Source organism: Podarcis vaucheri, assembly GCF_965113315.1.
Source record: "Podarcis vaucheri genome assembly, chromosome: 10".
In the NCBI taxonomy this organism is placed as follows: Eukaryota; Metazoa; Chordata; class Lepidosauria; order Squamata; family Lacertidae; genus Podarcis; species Podarcis vaucheri.
The window spans coordinates 30,537,400-30,563,657 of NC_138748.1; the positions used below are offsets into that span (position 1 = coordinate 30,537,400).

The window sequence follows — 26,258 nt, forward strand, 5'->3', positions numbered from 1 at the left end:
CTTTAGTGATGTTAATACGTGTTCATTGATTTACTGGTAGGTACAGTGCTTTTGGGTATCACCAGGACTACTGAATGGCCAAACTGAGGGGTGTGTGGTTGTGGTAGCTGTGTGCAGCAGGAAGAAAGTGCAGAGTAAGCCTTATAAGAAGAGATTAAGAGATAACGAGGGTCTCACACTGAAAAGGATAGTAGCATGCGACATGGTTTGCGTTGTCATACTGGCTCAGGCTCTTGCCTGGTACAGTCCCCACACTGAGCAAATCTTTAGGAGACAAGGTACCTAAGGTGAATTCTTAGGCAGAGCACTAGTTAACAGCTTATGCTGCTAATATTTAGCGCAAGGCAGAGAGAAAGTGAGCTGAAAATACTTGTTGTTCTGGGGGCCCTGGATGCATAGTTTGTAGGTTTTCTTGCCCTCTTTTCTCTCTCCCTTTCCATCTTTGCTACATAGCCACCTGTTCCTGGCATCTGTCAACTGTAGTTCCAGTGGCAATGTGGAAGCCAGGAAGCAAAACCTCCGAAACTTATCTTCAGGTTCATATGGATGATGCAAGTGGCCTTTGAAGGCAGCATGGACCCAGGCCATTAATCAATTTAAAGAGGAAAACCATTAGTTTTAAATGGAGCCTGGAAACAAACAGGCCACCCGAGTAATCAGAATAAAATCCCTGTAATAGGCAGGGATCACCTCACTGTTACTAGAGAATGTGTGTGGAGCTATGTCTCATAGAAAGCAAGGAATTACTTCCAAAGCGGCGCGTGGTAAGATCGCCGCCTTAACAGGAGCCACACTTTAGACCCGCCTTAAGAGGGAACGCCCACACTCGACGTCATCCAATCGAAGCCTCCCTCCGCCGCCCGGATTCATGGTTTTCGCCCGTTCGGCAACTTCCGTCAGTTTCCGCCGGTACCTACTGCGCAGAACCCTTTTCTCCTTCGCTTCCCGCCGCTTCCCCCGCCTTCCCTTCCCGCCGCGGTGCGCATGCGTCCCTCCGAGGCGGGGCCAGGCGGGGAGTTGTTGTGGAGCTGCTAGGGAGCACGTGAAGAGAGCAACGTCATCATAAACACTCGTAGCCAACATGGCGGCTCCTGGGAGCGGAAAGGTAAGAGGAAGGGAGGATGAAGGGAGCTTTTGACCCGCTGTGGGGAGGCGGTGGCGGCTGGGAGGGTTCCCTGAGGGGCTCCGGGGGTGGGAGAGGCTGCTTCTCCCTTCGCTGACCCCCAGATACTGCATAGTTGACGGGGGCGGTGGGGAGAGAGGATGGGAATGACTCGGTGCTCCTGCCTGGCGGTGCGGGGAAAGGCCTTGGGCTTGGCTGGCGGTGGGCCGTTAGGAAAGGGGGGGGGGTTCTTTGGCGGGAGGCGGGCTGTTTCTTAACCTGATTGGCTGAGAGAGGTAAGACTCTTACACGTGGAATTGGTAAGGCCAGGGGGTTGTGCTACTGCGCTGAGGCTGCGTGAAGCCCTCCAGGCTGGAGGTGGCAGGCAAGGCGGGTTTCCTCCGAAGAAAACATCTCTTAAGGCTGAATAATTTACACAGCCTTCTCTGCCATTCCTCCTTTTACACTTTTCAATTATTAATCCAGTTTTACAAGATAGCCGCTTCACACCAGCATTCCTGGAGAGGGAACCTGTCCAAACCTTTTGCTGCTTTCTCACTTCTTGTACTCTGTGTCCAAAAGAGGGGGTTTTTGTTTGTTTTGTTTTTTAAAGCCTGTTAGGAAGCCAAACTAAATCGGTCTTGTGTCACTAAAGGCTCTTGAACTACTGTTATCAGGAACCAGCTGTTGCGTTGTTAAAATTTACTGTGGTTGACATTTACTGTCAGAGTGTCATTATTATTTTCTGGTAAGATGATTCATGAGGTTAACTGGCTGGCTGTCTTGTAAAGTGAAATGTTCTTAAGAGGCAGGGCAGCTGAGAAATATGGCAGGTTGATGACTTGGTGGTGATTTTAATGTCAGGATGTGAAACACTGAAGGAGCAGGGGCATTTTTATAGAAGGTAATCTTTCACTACAGTGGTGTAATTTTCACAATGATTGCTTTAACAGTGTGATTTGGAGAAGTGACTTAGACACATTTGGTGTTGCATTTCCAAGACAGCATTGGGATTTCAGCATAGTGGCTTCCATATGCTAATTACATGTTATATGGAAAGGTACTTTCTTTTATTTACCATAAATCTACTCTAATTCACTTCATTGTATTACTTGTAAGTTCTGGTATTATAAAAGTGAGATAAATATAGCTCCACTTCCTCCATACCCTGCATTATTTTATAAACTTTTATAATGTTCCCCATTATTCACATTTCTCCCAAAACTTAAAAAGCCCCAAATTCTTTAGCCTTTTGATGGGAAACTGCTTCAGGCTCTTGAATATTTTGGCTGCCATGTTCTTCACTTTTTCAATTATTATTGTGTGCAATTGTCGTCTCAAAAAAGGATATAGTATTCTAAATGTGGCTGTGCTGTAGGTCTATATAAGGTATTGAGATATGGCTGTCTTATTTTCACTTCCTTTCTTATTTGTAGCTTAAAAAAAAACCTACTGCTGCACAATGAGTTGTCATTTTTGTTGAGCTATCCACCACTAACCCTGGAACTCTTTCTTGATCAGTCACTCAAAATTCAGACCCTCTCTGTTGATGTGAAGTTAGGATTTTTGTAGCTGTAGATTGATAAAGCTGTGTATTTCTGTACTTAACCCAGGGGTGGCTGGTGCCCATGGTATTGATGGGGTGGAAAGCAGGGAGATTGACAGTAGGTGGAGCCAGAGCCAATGCCCAGTAGAGCAAATTCTAGTTTTGTTCTATCCTTCCTGTTGAATTCTCTAAAGCAGTGGTTCCCAATTAGCTAATTACTGAGGATTCCCTATTTTTCAAAAGCCAAGCCACAGACCCGCTACTTTTGAAAATTTCGATAACTCTATGGTAGTTACCTGTACAAAGCAATTTTTTTTGAAGAAAATGTGGGATGGCCCCTAATAAGCAAAGAATTTTAGGTTAAAAAAAAAGACCATAAAATTTGCAGTTAGAAGTTCTTTTCCGTTAAAAAGTAAAGAGCAAGGGGAAGGCATCCCTTGCATTTTTAAAATGATAAGCATGTGAACCTGCCCTGTGGAGCAAGCCATTTACGCTCTCTCGCTCTCTCTCCCCTCTAATTGCAAGAGCCCAAAGAAACTGTGTCAGAGGTAATCCCAGCTCACTTGCCATCCAGCAACTCTTTCACAAGGCACTGGTTGCTAGCAGAGGCTGGGTGATCCATGGATCACCATTGTGGCTTTCACTGTGCAATTAACAAGATAAGTGAGTCCCTGGCAGGGGATGGTGCTGTGGACCCCTAACTGGGAACCACTGCTCTAAGGGCAAAACTGAGGCAAGATGATAACCAATGCCAATGAATAAGCTGGACCAGTCGCAAGTAACAAGGTAGGCAGGGAGGGCTGGCTAAGAACAGACTGAGTTTGGTGGGGCAGTGCCCCTGTTGCCTTAAGGAACCAGCCATGAGTGACCTAACTCTTTAAGACACACAGAGGATAGAAAGGATTGTACATGTTTCCTAGTGAAAAACCTTTATCCAGGTTGCCATACCTAATTTAGCATGAGAGAAATTATAACAGAAAAGTTCATTTTCCTCAGGGCAGCAAGACTGAAAAACATGGGGAAGGTACAGGTATATGTATAATTTAGTTTGCTGCCCCAAGGCCAATTTTGTATTGGACTTTAATTTTACATTACCTTTCCTAGTAGCTCTTTATATGTACACCTTTTCCCCTTCTAAATTCCTTGAGGCATGCATGCTTCCACTCTCAATTATCTTGCAATCTGTGCCTGAAATCTTGTGTATATTAGCTGATTTGTGCCTTGTGCTAGAGAATGAAATTAAAAAGTAGTCTCCTACATTTTCTTTGTTCGTCCCACTATCCTAATAACAGCAAGTTTAAGCGAAACTTAATTCCTATTTATTGCATGAATAGTTTAATTAGCTGATATATTTGTTCATATGCACCCACCTACAAGTGCTTTGACAGTGTACCTACCTGAGCAGAGGTGCAAGTGAATTTAATAAGAACACTAAATTAATAATTTGTCTATTTTGAGAAGGCAACAGAAGCTGGCTTTTCCTTCTATCACTGTTACATTGAAACTGCCATTCTGGATTGTTGCAGTGATTCATTTTGTTCTGTTTTGTTACACAAAGTATCAGTGTAATGCTTTCGAAGGAGAATAAAGATACTTTTGAAAACAGTTGTGACAAATAATACAGTTGTGGTAATGGTGAAAGCCGAGGCTGCCTGCTTCAAAATTTGTAGAATTTGTGTTTTTAATTTGCTCTGTTTGTTATTTTTTGATTTGTTACATTTTTATCCTTTTCCTGAAAGGAGCTTGGAGTGGCATATGTGGTCTTTCACTCCCAAATGTATTTTATTCTTGCCTTGAATGAGTTGGGCTCAGAGATAGTGATTGGTCAAAGTGACCTTCATAGTTGAGCATGCATTTGAGCCTTCCTGTACATTCAAAGTTAACAGTATGTATGTTAATAACTTTATAGGACCAACTGCCAAGTCACATGCAGGCAATAAGCAAGTTTCTGAGTTATGCAGATTTCTTCCTAGGCTGAAAATTTTGTGTGTGTGTATTTGTAGTAGGCAGAAAGCTGGGGCTTTTTGCAATGGCCCAACAGGCTCGCTTTAGGATGCTTTTCTACATAAAGATAGAGGTAGCTCCTTAGGAAGAAAAAGAGTGGGATACAAATTTAATAATATAAATAACAGTGGTACCTCGGGTTACATATGCTTCGTGTTACATACGCTTCAGGTTACAGACTCCGCTAACCCAGAAATAGTACCTCAGGTTAAGAACTTTGCTTCATGATGAGAACAGAAATCGTGCTCTGGCGGGGTGGTGGCAGCAGGAGGCCCCATTAGCTAAAGTGGTGCTTCAGGTTAAGAACAGTTTCAGGTTAAGAATGGACCTCAAGAACGAATTAAGTACTTAACCCGAGGTACCACTGTACATTGTATTCTTGTTTTTTTTTTGCATTTGTTTATTTAGGCAGAGTTGCATTAATTTTTGTTACAGGCTTCTGTTCAGTTTGCTTCAGCAAAATTATTTCTTTTATGTCTTAGTCACTCACACACTCAGTAGTCACTCACCTGCCTGCCTTCATTATCCCCCCACCACATCATCTTTAGTTGTTGGTTTCCTGGTTCAGATATAAGCAACGGTCCAGTGTGGTATGCACAAGCAATAGTCACCCTTCGACTCAAACACTTCTCTATGCTGTCTCCTCCACAGTGTGGTCATGAGGAGATCAGAGCACCTGGTTATTATTTTAATCTATTCAGAGCTTGTGGAACATTTTTGTATGAAGACCATTTGACCAGGAGGACTATAGCCAATACTGGGTAGAGCCAGAGACAAAAGTGAGTGGAATTTAGAAGATTGTACAGTTTCTCTGCCACCCCATCTTTGCAGTCTGCATGAAGTTAGTTTGAGAGTTGCATATTTTCTCATAGCCCCAGGTTTACATTGTTAAAACGGGTGTTTTAACAAGCCAGGATAATAAAATGTGGCTTGATCCTGGGTTGTTTGAACAAATGATAGCTTATACCTAATTGGAGTTCCCTGCAGTTTGAACATAATGAAAAATGATGATTGAAGTAGAAGTGGATGCTTCTGATGTCATTGATTGACTGAGCTAGAGGAAGAGAGGAATTTGAAAGAGGAGTTTGAGTCCAAGGCTTGTTGCTGCTTCTACATATAACACTAAATCTATAACACTAAATCTATAGTTTGTCTGAAAAGCGACCAATTCACCCACACTTTGCCTGCCATTTATCCAGTATTGGTTTCTCCCTTTGTGAATGAAGGTAATTGAAGCTGATGTAGTTATTGATGCATTAATATTTTGATATTTATTTTTCTGTTTCTGATTTCTAATGCAGTATTCATTGCAAACATGTAAATCTGTTTAATTTCCTGTCTGGATCAGCATATGAGGAGGCATGACCATAGCCTCTTGTAACAGAAATCTTACCCAGTTTCTTGCATGACTGTGTCACATATTGAGAAGAACAGGTCTTGTCACCCTAATTCAGAAGTGGGGAACCTGTGGCACTTTAGATGCTGTTGGACCAAAACTTCCATCACCCCGACTATCGTCAGTACTGGCTGTAGCTGTAGTAGGAGTCCAACAACATATAGAGGACCACAGGTTCCCCACCTCTGCCCTATTGGAAGTCCTCAGGTTGGGTTGGACCTACCCCCAGAACCAGTTCAGGATATCAAATTGTCAGAAAATGCTTTTAAGAAACAACTTTGCTTACCTTTTTTTGTTTTTAGGTTGTATATGAACAGGAAGGAGTTTTCATTCACTCCTCCAGTGGAAACAGTGATGATCAGGATTGTTTGTTATCTGGGATACTGAGAGTCATAGAAAAGGTATTAAATCAATATTTTGTGTGTTATGTTTCTTGTGACTTTACCTTATGCCTTTCTATCCTGCAAAGATATTGTCTTACTGACCGAAATACATAGTGTGCAAAGTAAATGGAGCCTATTTTTGTAAATAGAAAAAAGTAAAACCTTAATGGCATTGAGTCACTTGAATAATTGCATAATTTGTGTTGTAGGATACTGAGGTGATAGTAGATTGGAGATCACTGGATGATTCATTAGATTCGTCTAATATACTATATGCTAGAAAGGTATGTTGATTACTTGCAGCAATCTTTTTTGAAAGGTTTGGAAAATTGATTTTTAAAAAAGTAAAACAAAATCTTCCTTTGATTCTCAGAAACCATAGCTGTTACATGGTAAAGTAACATAAAGGCCTAATTGTACTTTCTGATTGTGGGGTACAGGATCCATAGATCTTTGATCTGTTTATGTGATGGATGCTTTTTAAAAAATGCTATTATTAATATTGGTACATAAAACTGAGGGTATTGGTTGAGATCCATCTATTGCAAATGGAAAATATACATAACTAAGAAATAGAGTTGAGACATTTATTTGGCTCAAATGGCCTTAATGGGGACCATCAGTAAGAATGGAAGGTAGGTTATGACCTGTACAGTACTTTTATACATTTTCTAGTATAAAACTATTTGAGTAATATGTTGTATATGTTCTCTAGATAGTGATCAGTGGAAGATAATCAATCCAAATCTGTTGCTTTAAATTACAAACTCATGTTCCTTGACTCCACCAGAAATACTGTTATTTTGTCCCAATCTTCCCCTCCTAATAAGGATAAATATGATGGTGGTTCTTGTTTTTAAATTTAATTTAATAGAACTGTCAAGGCAAGGAGTATGCCGTTTTTAAGTTCTTTAATTATATTATACTATGACTTCCCCCTTAAGTTAGAATATCATGTTTTCTCTTGCTAATCTTACCTCTAAACTAAAAAAATCCCAATCTTTCCCAGAAGGGTAGTTGCTCCGTTCTCTCAATCACTTTGGTTCCCCCTTTTGGAATCTTTTCCCAACTCTATAATCCTTTTTGAGGTGAGGAGATAAAAACTGTACACAGTATTCCAGGTGTGGTTGTTATACCATAGATGTGTATAACAATATTGACAGTTTTACCTAATGATCCCTAGCATGTAATTTGCCTTTCTCACATCTGCTGGACTGTGGCTTATCATCTTCATTGAGCTATCCCCCATGACCACAAGGTCTCATTCCTGGTTAGTTGCTACCAGTTAAGACCCTATGAGCATATATGTGAAACATAGATTGTCTGCCCCAATGCGCATTACTTTACACATGCTTACATAGAATTGCATTTGCCTTTTCCCCCAGCGTTCACCCAGTTTGGAGAGATCCTTTTGGAGCTCTTCATAATTCCTTTTTAACCACCCTGAACAAGTTGCTATCATCAGCAAGCTTGGCTAATGCACTACTCACCCTTAATACTAGAACATTTATGAACAAATTTAAGCACAGGTACCTATACTGATCTTTATAATTTTTTTTATAAAAACAACAACAACAGGAATATTGGGGGGTGTCTTTTTTTATTAATCACTAGCTGCAAGTGAAACTATTTTTGATTGTTTCGATATCTTATTTAGGATTCCAGTTCTGTTGTTGAGTGGGCACAGACTCCTAAAGAGAAGACTCCGCGAGGAACAGAACATCCGAACAGTTACGAGGCAGAATGGGATATGGTCAACACAGTCTCTTTTAAAAAGAAACCACAGTCAAATGGAGGTAAATGAAGAATACTGTGTATAAAAACATATAAGCTATTCCAGTGATGATCCCAGACACTGAGGTTTCTACATGTGGAAGAAACCACTGGGTTGGCCTCCTTTCCTTGCGCAGCTGAAAGCTGCAAACCTATTGCTGTGCTTGTGGAGCTCCTCTCATCTGATAGTGCTGATCACCTGTCTGTGGTGGAAAAGTGAGCGTTAACACTCTGAAGCGGGGTGAATTTGTGTAAAATAATGGACTCTGCGAATATTCCATCTGTAGCAGGTAATGACCGCTCCCACATCAAATGGGGGGCACCTTTTGTGTGGCCGCATGCAGCTCCCCTGGACCTATGCTGCACCTGGCAGTACAGCCTGGCTTCACCTCCCCCCCAGCTGGACACCTGGAGGTCTTCGCCTACCTCTGCCAGTTATCCTATCCCGGCTGGGGGGCATTGCCAGGATATTTGGCCAGGTAAGGGGAAGACTGCCCTGATCACACAATAGAGGATGGAACTTACCTGGGAATTCTCAGTCGCCTCCAGAGCCAGCTGTGCATGTAGCATACTTCTTCTTTTTTGTCTTTTGGGTGTTAGTGTTATAATACAAGCTAAATTAGTGGCGGTGCTTTTCTAATGACAGTTCTTACCATATGTCTTTGATAGGGTATATGCTATTGGTTCGGCGAGAAGAGTTTAATGAATAAATACTTCAGAATTTGCAGATCCTAGTCAAGTTGCATAGGAATATATCAACTGCATTTTACTGTCAGACCATTGCTCCATCCCTGTCCATTGAGATAGAGATTAATGGACATGATCCCCCAAAATCTTGGGCAGGGGATTTTCTCAGCCTTCCCACTTCAAATTCTTTTAACCAGAGAATAAGCCTGGTGCTTTCTGAAAGCATACCACCACTGATAGTGGTGGAGCTAGCCACACAGAAGGATTGGATGAAATGTGTGCTACCAAGATGTTAAGTGCACTTATTCTTGGAAGTAGTTTTAATATATTCCAGTGCTATGCATTGCATATTGGCTTTAGATCAAGAAAATAACATACTCTTTTCCCCATTAGATGCTGCTGTTCACACAAATGGAGAGAACAAGTGGTCCTTCCTGTTCAGTTTAGCAGATCTAAAGTCCATTAAGCAGCACAAAGAAGGAATGGGATGGTCCTATTTGGTATTCTGCTTAAAGGATGATGTTGTCCTCCCAGCTCTTCACTTCCATCATGGAGACAGCGCCTTATTGATTCATTCCCTTAGAAAATATGTGGTGCTCTGTGAGTAAGTATTCATTGTGAGGAGTCTATTTGGTCAGTTATTCTAGCTTTACTGTTTGCATAACCATCTGAATTGATCAACTTTTTTTTTAAAGCCAGCCAGTGAATAAATAATGCTTCTAGTCATAGTTTTTAAACAACATCAATAGGCTCAAGTTGTGATTTTAAAAAGAAATACTAAATTGTAATTATCAAGCACAACTCTGCGAAGAACCTGTAATGTTACTACAGGATGCATTTATTTATTAACTGCCCATCACCCTAAGGTCCCTGGGCAGGTTACAATATTAAAAATATACACCTCAAGTGTCAAAAGCTAGGGTAAAAAGGTGCATTTTTAGTTGACATTTTGCATAGAAACTCATACATAGATTATTTTAAGATGACAGCCCAAGCTGTAGCAAGCAGGTAACACTACATATGGGAGAAAGGAGTGGCAGGTACAGAATCTCCTGAAATACTGAATTCTCCTTCCCCTGCTGGCTGTCTACAGTAGGGGGAAGGTGAGATGCAAAATACAACACCCCAGCATTCTTTCTCCCTCTGCCCAGTGGCTGTAGCTAGCAGAAAAGCTGCAAGAAAATCCAAATCCAGCACTTCTTAGTTTTCCAAGAATGGCAGCTTAGTTCAGAGACACTTCTTCAGATGCTGGTGGCCAGGCTTCTGTAAACAAAACATCCTTATTGTAAAAATATCCGATAGAGAAGTCACTGCAGCCCTGCAGCTGCGCTAGGCTTGAATTTGCAATTGACCAGGCCCCCTAAAGTCTTCTCTCTCTTACCACTTGCATCTCCTAGATCTGACCCTTCCTGCTTTCAGTACTAATCTCTTCAATGATTTTTCTCTGTTGGCTCTGCTGGATCAAAATAAGTGATCCAGGTAATAGGAAATAAATAATTTCTTTTGGAGACTGGCAATAAACAATTCACCTACGATAAGCTCTCCAGTAGTATATAAACTAAGATCACAGTACCAACTAGTCAGAGGTCTGAGAGGAAGAGGGAATTTCTGTGATGCCCTGAACAAATACAAACCTAGGCCATTGGTTACTAACAATAAATATCTGACTGACTGAGATTGTTGCCCACATCTTCTATTTAGTCCCAGACCATGACTGGACATCTTCTAACTTCTCTTAAAAATATACTCTAAATGAGTAGGCATTTTCTAGTTGGCACTCAAATCTGACAGAAGCTTTTTTAAATTCAAGCAAATAATGCCTAATTAGAGAATTGAAGTATACAAGAGAGTAAGTAGGATTTCAAAGTTTCTTTTGAAAGACTCTAAATTCAGTTTAATATTACTTGAAAAATCCATATTTCCTTGGTCCAATATAATATATAACGGCTCAGAGCAAATAAAGTGATGCTAATTTATTGTGAATATTACTCAGGATGAGTTTAATTAAAATGGAAGTATCTTTAAGAGGTTTTTTTTTATTCTGATGGGTTAGCTAAGTATGACGCATCACAACCTTTGCTTTCTGGGCTGTATTAGCAAACCTCAGTTCTGGTTTATTAACAGCCGTGTCATCAAGACTGATGATATCGCCTCTTCTGACTTTAAGATGCAATCTGTTGTTGAATTTCATATCCTCTGGCACAAATGCTGCAACCTTCCATGCCAGCACTGGGAAGCGATAGCATTTATTAAAAGTCTTATCTTTAATAACAGAATAGGTGGTAGGTGTTCCAGGTAACAATGAATAAATGTAATGGTGTTTTGTTTCAGAAGCTAGTAATAGTGAATCCAACCAGCTAATTTCCTGAATAAGCCTGAGGTGGCAATCAAATACTTTCAACTTTTTTAATAGTGATGTCTTCTTTCTGTATATTTCTGTGTGCACATGCACACATATAATCCTCTTAAAATATTGCACAATGAATTCACTTTTCTCAAATGTGATGGCTATATTGTTGAATTTCCCAAAAGAAAGACTTTGATTCTAGAAGGGGAAATGGTTTGTTTTTGTTCACAGATCTCCACAGGACAAGAGAATTCTTGTGAACTGCCAGAGTATTTCACAGTCCTTTGAAAATCTCCTTGATGAACCAGCATATGGTTTATTAGAGGTTTGTGTGATTTCCTAATTGTTTAATATTCAGTTTAATATTCAAGATTTTAAAATGCCCAATTCTTGAAGGGAAACCAAATTTCAACCCTGGGAATTTTCATGCTGGCAGATCCTTATTTTTCTTTGCTATGTTTTCTGTACAAAATGAAGTATGTATTTGATTTCTTTTTAAAATGTCCTTATCAGTATCCTGCCCTTCTTCCCAGTGGGAACACTGAACTGGTGAAAGAGGCTGTAATGCGTTATTTTGGAGATGCATTTTTTTCAGCTTCCTGTAGCCTTTTGGACACAACTTGTATCAGTTATTACTCTTTGGGCAGCTTGCTTTTGAGAATGAATGTCGTACTATCAGAATTCCCCCCCCCCCCAAATTTGTGTGAGCCATTTCAGAATTTGTTTACCCCTGTGCTGTTCTCAGAAACTGAAGACTGATCCTTACACAGCAACAATGGGAAGATTTTCGAAAGTGACCAACTATATATTTGATAGTTTACGAGGAAGTGACCCCGCAACTCAGCAGCGGCCTCCCTCAGAAATGGCAGACTTCTTTAGTGATGCTATACCAGGCTTGAAAATAAATCAACAGGAAGAACCAGGATTTGAAGTCATTACACGAGTAAGCATTCTTGATAGCGAGGGTGTTTTTAAGATACAAATTAGTGCATTGGTAATAATTTAACAGCTTTTCTGGTGCATATTTTAGATTGATTTAGGAAAGCGACCCGAAGTGAGCAGAAGACAACCAGTGTCGGTTGAAGAATGGACTAAGAATATGGATTCTGAAGGGAGAATCTTAAATGCTGACTCCATGAAACAAATGATATTCAGAGGGGTAATATCTTAGAATATCTCTTTAAAAATTGTACCGTATTCACCCAAATATAATCCGCACCTTTAAAATTCAAGAGGGAAAAGGGGAAAAAAGACAATACCCAAAAATAAGACGCTCTCTTAAAATTCCACAGGCACTCACACCTGTTCTGTTTTACCATATGTCTGTTTCAGCAGCGATATCCTAAAAGCCAATTTTTGTAAGGTCACGAATTTCAGCCGCACTTTAATTTTTCACAGTCGGAATTTGGGGGGGGGGGAAGTGTGGCTTATATTCTGGCCAATACGGTGTTTGATTCCTTATTGCTAGGACAGTAGCTAGCAGGTACATGTATTTGGTTATTCCTCCAGAAAAGATTAACTGAAATTATGAATCATTCAAATAGCAATACTCCGAAGCGGCTGACCATCAAATCAGGGGTAGCTAACCTGTGTTCCTCTGGAAGTTGTTGGATCCCAACCCTCACCCACCCCTTCCAGCATGGACCATAACCATGGATGATAGGAGTTTTAGTCCAACCACACATCTAGCCATGCTTGTTATATAAACCCTTTAAGTTCTGTTTTGAAAGCAGTGATTTTGCGCCGTGGATTTCTAATGCCATGTTTGGAGAAGCTCACTACTTTTCATGTGTGTTGATACTGCTAATTGCAGGACTGGTCCCTTAGTGGCTAATACTGAATAAGGCAGAGTTATGTGAAAATACATTGGCGTGAACAATGCATAAATAAGAATTTAGCAAATAAAGTATGCAAATCTTTTAGGACAGAAATGACGATGTGCTAGCCTTAGTTTAAGGTTTAAATGAAGTCCACTATGGCCTTAGCTTTTTACTCCATAGCCGTTGATAGAACATGGGCGTCTTGAAGGAGTTTGCCCTAAGGCTGAGATGGGCAACTCATGAGCCTCCCGGTGCTGTAGGAGTACAGCTCTCCTCTTTCTTGACCATGCTGCCTGGGGCTGATGGGAGTTGGAGTCCAGCAACACCTAGACATTGCATCCTTGTGCACAGTGCCACTTGCCTAAATCTTTTCTAGATGGCTCTAGGTAAAGCCAAATAGAACTACCTTTAGATCTTGTTGGAAATTATTTGTAATGTTCTAAGATTTGCCTTCCCACAGTGACTTCAGTTTAACCTGAACAGTGTGTTATAGATATTTTGGAGTAATAGCTTTAAAAGACAAATGGTTTCAGTATTTACACTTAAAGCTTTCAGATAAATTTAGAAAATGTAAGTTTCTGCCCAAAGACCTATGAATCTGCATGTTGATAAGATGTGACATGAGAGGGAAGGAGGCAGGGAGCTTAGAAAGGGGGGTGTTGCGGAAAAACATGTAATTTAATTAACCTCCAGGTTGATAACTTCATTTTTTTTCAATGATACGTTTATAAACGTAATGCAGAAAAATATTAAGGTAGGGAAACAAACATAAAAGGTTAGGTCTTAATGAGCATCCTGAAAAGAAGTTGAAGAAACTAGGTGATCTAACAGCAGGGGAAAGAACCCCACCCTCCAAAAAAGAAATGACCAGAGGAAATCAAACGTAGGAAACAGTGGCAATAAAATTAGGTAATGTTAGCTCCTGCACAACTACAGGATTTGAATAAAGTTGTTCTTATAAAGCGCCTGATGTTGCCATTGCTATTTTATTATGTTCCACTTAGGGCCTTTGTCATGCTTTGAGAAAGGAGGTCTGGAAGTTTCTTTTGGGTTATTACCCTTGGCACAGTACTAGGGAAGAAAGAACAAATATACAGAAAAGGAAAATGTAAGTACGGCTCCCTTAAAACAATGTCATAATGTGGAGTAAACTTTGCATACTTGCAAGACAACTGCTTACGAATATCATTACTACTATCATTTTTTCTTCAGAGATGAGTATTTCAGGATGAAGCTTCAGTGGAAATCTGTCAGTGAAGAACAAGAAAAAAGAAACTATAGATTGAGGGACTACAGAAGTCTTATAGGTAATATTAAGAAACATAGAAGGCAAAGTGATATGTTAGTGATAAACTTTTACTCCTTTTTTAAAAAATTGAGGTGACCTCAATTATCCACGATGTTTGTTAGACATTGTTTCTGTAACAAAATTATGACCTGTTAGGTTCAGTGTGTTAGGATTCATGGCTTCTTTCTCTTTCATGTCCTAACACTGTGAACAGAAGACAAATATCATAATAAAAGGATTAATAATGAATAGAAATGAGCCAGACAAACAAACTCACCATTCTTTCAACGAGTGATCTCAGGGCTGCCATGAAACAGTGTATTTTAGTCACCAAATGCCTGGATAAACAGGAATGTTTTTAATTTCCTCTTGAAGTCAGCATGCGTGCTGTGCAGCCATTTCTTTTCTGATCCTTGTAGTTGATGCAATTTTATTTTGCTGCTGACTGAAATAAAGGAAAGCTGAGTGTGTGCTGAACTTGATTTCACTTTAAATAAATTTCTACAGGTTGCTGACCATATGCTTTAGTAGCCTGTTATAAACTAAAACTAACATCAAACTTTATTATTACAGTGGTGCCTCGCAAGACGAAAAGAATCCGTTCTGTGATTCTCTTCGTCTATTGGTTTTTTTGTCTTGTGAAGCAAGCCCATTGACAGATTAGCGCTATTAGCGGCTTTTAGCGGCTTATTGGCTTATCAGATCAGCTGATAAGCGGCTTAGCGGCTTAGAAAAAGGGGGGGAAGGAAAAAAACCCTGCAGGAACTCGCAAGACATTTTCGTCTTGCGAAGCAAGCCCATAGGAGATTCGTTTTGCGAAGCACCTCCAAAACGGAAAACTCTTTTGTCTAGCGAGTTTTCCGTCTTGCAAGGCATTCGTCTTGCGGGGCACCACTGTATCTGCTCTTACAAGCAATGACAAACATTTAAAATGCTTTATAACATTAGCAATAACTCTTAAAGGCAAGAGGGAAAGTTTGAGACCAGAAAGCTAAGTTGTATGTTTAATGTGCATCACAGCAGGCATGCAGTCACACCAGTGCAGAGTAATGTTTTTAGTTTAAAAGCAGCAAAAAGGGAGGAGCATCTAACCTTTTCCCTTCTTGCTGCTTTTCCAAATTTCTTTCCTTTAGCCACTTTTCTCCTACTGACAAGCATGTATTTTGCTACTGAAAGCAGACACACATTCAGAATACTGAAATTGAACTTGGAGATATACTTTTGAGGGGAGAAATAGTTCATGTTCTTGCTTTTGGCATTTGAAGGCTTTTTTATTTTTTGCCTTTTAATACAACACAAAACATATTAGAAGTGTCAGAGTTGAATGTAGACAAGAAGCTTTATTCTCCCATAGCTTTACTATAATGATCTTATAGTTTGCACAGTAGGGTAATTTGCTCCTGTCCAGTCCTTTTTGCTCCGGTGCTGAGCTAAACCAGGGTTAGGCTTAGCATGTAGTCTAAGGCAGGACTCATGTTTGAGCACATTCACTTACATATCAACTCCTCACCATTAAATTTAATGTAACACCACATATCTAGTACATTTGAGTGACGTTTTACATTTAACATATCTCAAATAGACTCTGCCGTGTGTTAATTCAATGAAAATGTTTTACATTTTAATCAGGAGGTTTCTATAAAAAGTATACCGTTTTCTAAGTGTTTGGAAATCTGCTTATAAGAAATCATCTTATTTGAGACAGGAAGAATTTGTCTTAAATACTCTTAAAAGCTGCTTTAATGCATTTTAAATGACACCCTCTGAATTTAGTTGTCTTTACTAGGCACTTCAAAGCTCAGCACAGTGTTTGAGAAATTGGAAATTTGAAGAGCATCCTGCATTTTTTAGATATAGGCTTAGCAGAAGCTGTTTTGAAAATGTATTAAATCTGTGTGCTGTTTTTCAGAAAAAGATGTAAACAGAACAGACCGAACAAACAAGTTTTATGAAGGTCAAGATAATCCTGGGTTGATATTGCTTCATGACATTTTGATGACCTATTGTATGTATGACTTTGATTTGGGTAAGTAGGATTCTACTTATGTATGTGTACTACTGTATCTGATCTAGTGGAACTTATTGTAATTACCCTTCAGAGAAAACTTGATGTACATTCTGTCTTAGACGCCCAAATTAATTATGTGTTTTACCATTGGTTGCAACAAGTGGGGCCTGCAAAAAACTTGTTTAGTTTTGGTACTTGTGTACTCCTGATTTTGGAGATCAAATAAATGTATCAAAAAGTTTCCATTGCTCATATGCTTATTTGAACAAATACCGTATTTTTCCATGTATAAGACACCCCCTATTTTGGGGGACTCCAAATTAAGAAACCTATTTTTGGTTTTTAAAAAAAACCTTAGTCTTATACACGGAAAAATACGGTAGTTTAGGAAGAGGATGGGAGAAACTAAGTAGTTACTTTTCACTCTTTTGGGTACAGTTTGCCACATATCACCAGTTTTCTCTCTCTCTCTCTCTCTAATACAAGGCTATGTTCAGGGAATGAGTGACCTGCTTTCTCCGATTTTATATGTGATGGAGAATGAAGTTGATGCCTTTTGGTGCTTTGCATTGTACATGGATCAAATGGTAAGTCTTTTCATCTTCATTCCTGTTGTTAACTTCAGTTACTGTTTCAAGTGTAACTTATTTCTGTAACTTCTGTTTATCATTAAACTTTTGTTAGCAATTTATGTAGCATTTCTCTTGCAGCGTAGCAGCAGATATATAAGCAAGAAATGTATGTTCCATAATTATAATGCTGTGTTTCAATGTTGTAACCTGCCCTGGGACCTTAGGGTGAAGGGTAGGTAAATAATAATTATTCTTGGCATCTATCTGTCTCGAGAGACAATGGAAGTGTGTGCCTTCGGGGGTAAAGTCAAACTGTTGAAGAATTACAGTGCCTGCTGTGACTGTAGAGACCAATATGAGAGAGACCTATTTTATTGCAGGTGGGGCAGATGAAGGTGTCCAGTCCCATTGGACTCCAGATTATTCTAATTGGCTTATTTCAATCAATTAAAATTATCAAACCCATATCTGATCTTGAAAGTGAGCTGCATGGGATGCTGTTAGCATCCCAACAGGACCAACATCACATTAATGTTTAGTTTTGTTATTATATATTTGTTTTGATTTAATACTCATCTTGGCCCTCATGTAGAATAAAAATATTCTAGATGCTGTTTCAATTTGTTTCCCATTAAGCACCAGAATTTTGAAGAGCAAATGCAGGGTATGAAGACACAGCTAATTCATCTGAGTACTTTACTTCGCTTGCTAGATAGTGGATTTTGCAGTTACTTGGGTATGTATGGCAGCTCAGAACAACTTACCACTGATTATTATTATATTTTTCATTTACACCTTTCCCCATTCTTATACAGTAGTTCTTTTTGACTTCCCACTCAGCATTCCATGACAGTTCTTTTTATATCTTGTTTGGCTGCATATACATTATTTTTTCCACCTTATTTTCCACGCTCTCGTGTCTTTAATCTTGTCAGCTGTGGGTCACAAAGTTACCTGGAATTTATATTTTAAGTCGTATTTCAGTAAATATTCCCCCAAGTACCTCCACTCACTTCTCGTCTGTTTATCATATTGATTTCTTATTTTAGTTGTCGCACTGGCTTCTGGTTTTGCCACACAAAGGGAAAGCTGCAGATTGTTGCTCTCCTTCCAAGGGAAATCAGGCTGTCGCGGAAGTGTGGGCTCCACGTCTCCTCAAAAACTCCAGAGCTGAATTGGAGTTCCTAAAGAGCTCCTGCAGCGCCAGAGGGTCTCCCCCCCAACAACCTCTCACCAGGAGAAAACTTACCACTGTTCTTATCTAGAATCTAGACAGTGGCCGTGTTGGCATGTCCTGTTAAGTCAGACTTTCTGGGTTTACTGAGAATGAGCAGCATGTGCATGCTGCCCAGTTGCTCCCACTTCATGCCTCTGGCATGACCATAATAAACAAATCAGGAAGCATTGGTTTCACATTACAGTGGCACCTCGGGTTACAGACGCTTCAGGTTACAGACTCCGCTAACCCAGAAATAGTACCTCGAGTTAAGAACTTTGCTTCAGGATGAGAACAGAAATCGTGTGGCGGCAGCGGGAGGCCCCATTAGCTAAAGTGGTACCTCAGGTTAAGAACAGTTTCAGGTTAAGAACGGACCTCCAGAACAAATTAAGTTCTTAGCCCCAGTTACCACTGTATATCCGAACCAGGGATCCATGATCAGCAAGCCAACAACAAACAATTTCTTCAGATTGGCTCATGATCATGGTTCAGATGTATTGGCTTCCTGGTTTGTTCATCACACTTAAGCCAAAAGAGGAATGGGAGCAAACAGGCAGTGTGCATTTCCAGTAAACCAGAGTTTCCTGTGCCTGTTAAACACAGTAAGCCAGAAAGTCTGACTTGGGACATTCAAACACAGCCAGTTGCTTAAAATACTTCTCCTACACCTACTTTCTCAATTGGTGTAAAGAGAGTTCTGTGCTATTTAGATACTGTTTCAGTCTTGCCTGCCCTCAGTTTTTTAACCCTTACTTTCAGAGTCCTTTAGGTAGTAATGATTAGACTCCCACTAACAATTGATGTTCAAAGAGAGACTTGACCAGGGCCTCAATCTCTCAGCCTAACTTACCTCACAGTGTTGTAGGGATTCAGTGAGGAGGGAGGGAACCATGTGTGCCACTTTGAGCTCCTTGGAGAAGAAGGTGGGGTATAAATGAAGCAAACAAATAAAATTACGGTCCATATTTTCCTCAGTTTTCCACCCCAATAAACTCTAGAACAAACTAACTTTTTGTAAGCAATTGTAGCCAGCAAAGCTGTTAGATGTATTAATATATTAAACATACTTTAAGCGATTCATAACCAGCATTTCTGTCAAAGATTTATTTGTTCATTTTCTTTTTTAAAAACTCTTTTAGAATCTCAAGATTCAGGATACCTTTATTTTTGTTTCCGGTGGCTTCTAATAAGATTTAAAAGAGAATTCAGTTTTCAAGATATTCTTCGCTTATGGGAGGTAAGAAATAGCTTTTTCTTTTAGCACTTCCCGCCTAAAAGTTCATAGCTGACTAAGAGGGGAGACTTATCCTCTCTGGTTTGCTCTTAAGTACTGGAGGAGCATTTGTAGATGAACTAGTCTAATCCCCTGCTTGGTGGAGAAACTCCAAAGTTTAATTTAAATTAAAGTTTAATTTAAAAATTAAAAGGCCATCTGACAGATGGTTGCCCTATCTCTGCTTGAGGACCTCCAGAGAAGGGAGAGCAGTTTGAAGTTAGCAGCATCTTATTCCTCACAACTGTTATGTTTTTATTCCTATTCAGGATTTTCTCCTGCATGCACACTATCTTATAAGGTGCTATTGAGTAATAGTTCCCAAGTTCTCATTACTATCAACACCATGTAAACTTGTGAAAATGCACAAAGCATATCAGGGTGAAAGGAAATATCTCTGCTTACAACAGGGTGGCTAATCCACGGGCCATATGTGCGCTCCCCATGGCATCTCAAGAATTCCTTCCACCACTTGTTACCTTTAAAATATAATAATGTGTTATGGTGTTTTAATTGACCACTCCAATGGGTCCTACATAATGATGCCAAAAGGCTTTCTGTAGGTCCCTCACAGCCCCCTCAAATGTTTCCATTTAAAAAAATGTTAAATTACGAGTAATGTTTTAAATTATAGGTCCCTGCTATGATACTGTTATGCCAAAAGGTTTTTGGCTGTTCCCCAAATTTGTCCATTAAATTTCTAAAAGATATTTATTGCTGCCACTCTTGTGGGTTGGTTATGGATCAGTGCAGCCCTTAGGCCAAAGATGACAACCACACCTGGCTTATAGCTCTGAATAACAATCTTAGGACCCACTTAATTGCTCCAATACTCCCTGATCTGCTACTGCATGGGCCTGTCACTTTTGCTACCACTAAGAAGGTGACTTGCCCAGAATATCAACTGGTAGCATCAGACCCAGTTTCCCGGCAAATACAACCTAGTCACTGTAGGCAGAGTTTGTATTTCCTTTTTTCTGAAGTATAGAGTGTATTTCCATATTCCAGTTTTAAGAGTCCTGAAAACTAACTTATTCCTGAATAATTCTGTTAAGTCAATCAACCCATTTATTCCACTGCACTTTGAATACTACAGTCGTACCTTGGATCCCAAAAGTCCTGGAACTTGGATGTTTTGGCTCCCAAACGTTGCAAACCTGGAAGTGATTGTTCTGGTTTGCGAACGTTCTTTTGGAACCCAAATGTCCGATGGGGCTTCTGCGGCTTCTGATTGGCTGCAAGAGCTTCCTGCAGCCAATCAGAAGCTGTGATTTAGTTTCTGAACGTTTTGGAAGTCGAATGAACTTCTGGAACTGATTCTGTTTGACTTCCAAGGTATGACTGTACTGGTTTTCTGATCCTGATTTTCAGTGAGGCATGAAGATCTGAAGGATCCACCCAAAATATCAAATTCATTGAGGGTGACAGATGCTATCAGGATATAGCTCTACCGTTTGCCCTTGTCAAGATCTTCAGAATGTAGCATGAAATTAATTATAGATAGTTATTAAGCAAGCTATTATGTTCTTCTGTCTAGATAATAGTTTAATTAGCTGGCAATTCTACTGAAAGTTAGAAAACTATCCCCCCCCCCGATGTAATGGTAAGTTGCCAGAAAAATAAGTGTTTGGGGAGACTGTTAAAACCTTTTAGTACCTTACCCTTGTGGCATCATGTTCAAGTTCTTGATTCATCAGCAACTTCAATATTCTGCTAGGTAATGTGGACAGACTTGCCTTGTCAGAACTTCCACCTTCTCATCTGTTGCGCTATCCTTGAATCCGAAAAGAAGCAAATTATGGAGAAGCATTATGGCTTCAATGAAATACTGAAGGTATCTGTTGCATGTTACTCTAGATCCAAATTATGTTCTATCCTTTGTTTCCTGTATTTGAATACTATTAGCATTTTATTATGCAATCTTATGTGAGATGGAACAAATGTTAATTCTCGGCCACATTTCTACTGTGATAAAAGATGCTCAGTGTAGCTTAGTTAGTAGATCTTAGTAATTTATTAACTCATCAAGTTGAGAGAAAGTAATATGAAGCAGAGTTTTCATACAGCATATAGACTGGTTGTTTGAATTTCAGAGCTAAGAGGACTTACTGTTTATACTGAGGCTGTTTTAAGTGCTTAATCGGTGAGCTACCCTAGGTCAGAGGATTCCAGTAGAAACAGGAAGCTCCAGTTGGACCAAGGGATTTGGCTTCAGGTTATGGTGTGAGGAGAGGCCACACAGAAACACAAAACAACCCACAATTCAAGACAAAACTATCCTAGACTACTGAGGATTGTGCAGGAAGATAGCAGTCCCTTCCAGACTTTTTCTACTCTTCTCAGCATCGCTGAGATGGTGGTTTTGTTGGGTGGTTGCCCCTGAGCCTGGGGAGGTGCAGTGCTGAGGAACTACAAATCCAAGTAGCAGACATAATTTACATATTGCAATCTTAACCAGATGCTTTACATATTGCAATCTTAACCAGATGCTAATTATGCGCGCGTATTAATCAAGTTAGCATTTCTTTACTTAAGGTTATGCTAACACTAGGAGCCAAGGTTCCATGGCTCAGAAAGCTATGCATTTAGCGTGACACTCGCCCCCATCTTTGGTTGCACTTCGTCATTCTTTTTGTTCCTTTTTAGCATATCAATGAACTGTCTATGAAAATGGATGTTGAAGATGTACTTTGCAAAGCAGAAGCCGTTTCTATGCAGATGATAAATTGCAAGGTAAAAGTCAAGCATATTTCATGAGCTTTGCATAAACAAATGAGATTTAACCAGGTTGATAATTATTGAAACAAACCCTTTACGGTGTGTGTCGCCTATGATGCCTTCGAATGAAGGGTGGTGTGCAAATTTAAGAAGTAAATAATGATGTCATAAACTGCTGCAATACTCAGAATGGTACTGTGCCCAGAGATAAAGTGAAATCTACCTATACCAATTTTAAAAGATACGGATTTTCTAGTCATCCTAGAACTGCTTATTGAACATATTTTCCTTCTGGAATTAAGAAAAGGCATATTTTAGCTCAAACCTACATGTATTTAAGGATATGCTTCTTGTGTACTTAGCATGTTAACTTTAAAGAACAGCAGCAACAACTTAAAAGAGCAACCTGTGCCACATTTTTTTTTCTTCATAGGAATTGCCTCAAGCAGTCTGTGAGATCTTGGGATTAGAGAACAGTGCTGCAACAACACCAGATTCAGACACTGGGGAAGATGAAACTGCTGGTGGAATAAGTCACTCTGCACCAGCCTATCCAAATATCTCCAAGCCTGTTGCTGCTGCCAATGGAACAAGTGAAAGTATTGAGCAAGTGACCCCCACCGTGCTGACAGATTGAATCTTGCACAATTATTTGTCTGCATTTTTGAAGAGACACTTTATTATACCTGTTTTGTTTCTTTCAAGCACTTGAGGTGGATATTTAAGTTTTTGTTTTGATTAAGCTTTAAAGATTTGGAAAACAGATCATGTACTGTAATACTCTTACATCAAAGCTTTACAACATGACCTAATTATTTTTGTAGTTTCTTCTACCAAAGTAGCCTTCCCCCCCTCCCCCAGATAACATTCCTTAATACTTTTGTAGCCAAGTGCATTTTTTTCCTTTTTGGTAAAATGGAAATCAGATGAATGTAAATGGCATGGAAATAAATGCTTCTGTATCACTTTGACTTTGAGATGTCTTGAGCATGGATGGTTCTTGGATATCGTAAGATTCAAAAGTCTTCTATACTATTTCCTATGTGAAAAGATGCTAACTTCATAAACAGTGCTTTGTAAATGAAAGGATTATGTCCTTTCTCAAATGTTTACAAAAACACTTGTTAAGTATTTGTGGTTGTTGAATGTAGATTTGCAAGTAAGATTTACATTTGTGCAGTTCCCTGATCTTGAATTTTGTAATCCAGGGGGTTGGCTGAACAGTACATTTTTACATTTTAACACCTCTACACTTATACATATGTATGTATAAATTAGTTACATATTCAAACTTGTGAGTATTAAAGGATAAATCTATTTTTGACTAAGTAAACTTGGCTTTTCATTCAGGCAATTTTGACCAAATTTTAATACGTAACTATAAACCTGCCTATTTTTGAAAAATCTTTTTTTCTTAAGGCTATATTCAGGTTCTGAATTACTTTTACAATGGCTTTCTCGCTTACTTAACGAATAACGTTTCTTTGCTGAGTAGTATAGTAACTGATTAAAAAAAATCGACTTCTACTGCCTTTATGCTAGACTACTTGATTAAATAAAAGCAGTTAAAAATAAATGCAAAATACTAATTATGTTGGGTGTGTTTCCCTCATGTAGTTCTGCATAAGCTCCCATGGAGGGCACAGATAGAATGGAAGATTCTTATGGCGGATTGTGCCCATTGTCCTTAATAAATGACTTACATATGAGAAAACTCTACGCTTATATGATACCATTCTTTCCATTTTAATAGTAATGTGGGATCTGACATAGATTCAGTTGTATTTGTTCCTGAGAACCATTGTACATATTATGAAATAAAATGCAAAAATTACTTAATGTTTTTCATTTAAAACAATTAAGAGAATCTTGTGTGGGGAAAAGCCTTCCTAGATTTCAGTGATTTGCACACAGATTTAAAGTATACAGTGAAGAGCTATCTAACTTTCCTCTGGCAGAACACTTTGCAGTTGACAGGTAGCAAAAATGAGGAGAGAGTTGAATCGTCTTGTCCCTTTGAAATCATTGGAACTGTGTACGCAACCAAGCACTTCCATTTCAGTGATTTCAATAGAATTGCATTGTGTTTGGCAATGTGGGTTCCTGCTGAAAGTCATTTTTATAAGGCAGCCGCCTAATCTGAGTATTAACTTGAGCGTTCCTGGAGAGATCACAGCCCTGGTGCAGACAACATACAAGCCAAACCATGACTGGACTCTAGGAATTCCTCTGTGTTTGCCAAGTCATGTTTTGGCTTCGTTTGGCCTGTAAATTGGGCTAATCAGGGTTGCTGCAGGAGGGGTGGAAGGAAATTATTAAGTTAAGGGGTGACAATTCTCCCCAAGAGGTGAATTCATCAGCATGTGGGGGAGGGATGTGATTTTTTTATTCTTATTTTTTTGCAATTCTTTCCTCTCATCTACAGCACCCCACAACTCTTCAAAATTAGGTTCAGAGGGTGTGGGGGCCCTGGAACAGATTTAGGGGTGTTCATGTTTCTGTGGGGAATTGCTAGAAATTCCTTCCTAGTGTTTGTGATGGATTGTTTTTCTCAGATGTTTCTTTCTGGGGTGAAAACCAAAATCCAAAATGAGTTAAAAGCAAATGTTGTATATATGGACTTGGTCACTTTAGAAGAGAGAGGTGAGTTGTTGCTGCATGAACATGAAAGAACTGGCGCAACTCAGTTATGAGCACATAAATCAGAAGGTGAAATCTCTTCAGTCCTTGGCTTTAATATCACCGGCGTGCTTATCTTTTATCAGTTAATAACTAAAGAGCCCATTCTGCAAATGCCAACAATTCAAGGCCCAGCAGCTGTAGGCTTTCATTTCCTGCTTACAGGAAATAATTTTTGAACCACTTGCCCTTGTTCCCTCATAGAGGTTTGGCATTTGCATTATGTTGTACACAGAGCATAAAATAAAATACCATTTTATGATACTGAGAACTTCACACAATTTAATAAATATCTACATGTGTTGCTGCTGGAAATGGGGAGAGCATTACATGGTGTGGCTTCCATGTGTATGCATGTATGTATACATCTTTTGATCTTAGTGGTGATTTTTTTAAAAAAGTTTTTTTTAAGTTTCAGTAGAACTGGTGTAAGTTACTTTCACAGAAATGTGCTAGACACTAAGTGTGACAGCAGGTTTGGGAGCTTCTAAAGGCATCAGCAAGCATTTTTATGCGCACAGTAGAGTTTATTTTTATTTTATATTATTATTTATTGAAATTTATAGTCTATCCTATTAAAACAGTGTGCAGGATGGTTTTCCTCATTAAAAAAGATCATATTCAACAAGATAAACTTAACAGTCATAAAAGGTAAGACATCTGTTGCCAGTAATGTGAGAGGCAGTTTTGACAATTTCTCCCTCCTGTAACCTTCCACACCTCTCACGTTTTTCTGGGATCCCCAAGGCCTCCAAGAGCAGCCTTTTAGAGAGCTGCCAGAGGGGTGGGGAATGAGTAAAAATAACCTTTCCTCACCCCCAACCCCTTCCAGACTGTGTTACATTTATGTCAATAATGGAAGGTAATTTTGCACGGGCATGCTTGCATTATAACTGATAACAATTTACATTTCAGGTAGCCTAATCCCTAAAGTAGTAAAAGTCTGCCATTGGTCTAATAATGACTGATGGCAAACCTCTATATCCCCCTCCCTTTTTTAAAAAATGTCAATTTTCTCATTGACATACTGAAGCTATCATTTGTAGCCAGATCATGGCAAATCAAGCTGGAGAGGTGGTGGAGAAGCAGCCTTGTTTGTACAACTTCATCATTAATCTTCACAGATTAATTGAATTGACCAGATCAATTGGTTCCTCAGAGCATTTGGAGGAGCGGACTATAGCTATCGAGAGTGCCACTGTGAAAAGCGGCAGACAAACATAATGCAAATTGATTTCCCCTTTCATTCCTTTTGTAAAATATCAGCAATCTTTACTCTGGGATGGAGTGAACTGGGTGATATGTTGCTTGTTCGTGGCAGCATCAGATATAGGCGCCCCAGCTTGCTTTAAATAGCAAACTCCAGTACCAACGTTTTATCCAAGTTTGTTGCACTGTCCTCCTTCGGCAAAGAAACCCATTGCCAACTCTGCAATGAGTTAT

General features: G+C 39.4%; 1 protein-coding gene across 1 annotated transcript; it reads left to right on the forward strand.

The window, feature by feature from the left end:
- The first annotated feature begins 952 nt into the window (after positions 1 to 952).
- TBC1D15 (TBC1 domain family member 15) lies at positions 953 to 23,970 on the forward strand. Its single transcript, XM_082241100.1, has 17 exons — positions 953 to 1,105; positions 6,351 to 6,449; positions 6,641 to 6,715; positions 8,089 to 8,227; positions 9,285 to 9,495; positions 11,470 to 11,563; positions 11,984 to 12,181; positions 12,269 to 12,397; positions 14,063 to 14,166; positions 14,271 to 14,365; positions 16,256 to 16,372; positions 16,841 to 16,941; positions 17,563 to 17,662; positions 19,285 to 19,382; positions 21,136 to 21,252; positions 22,065 to 22,151; positions 22,570 to 23,970. The coding sequence occupies exons 1-17, from the start codon at positions 1,082 to 1,084 to the stop codon at positions 22,771 to 22,773; spliced, it is 1,992 nt and encodes a 663-aa protein (XP_082097226.1). The 5' UTR covers positions 953 to 1,081; the 3' UTR covers positions 22,774 to 23,970.
- The last annotated feature ends 2,288 nt before the right edge of the window (positions 23,971 to 26,258 follow it).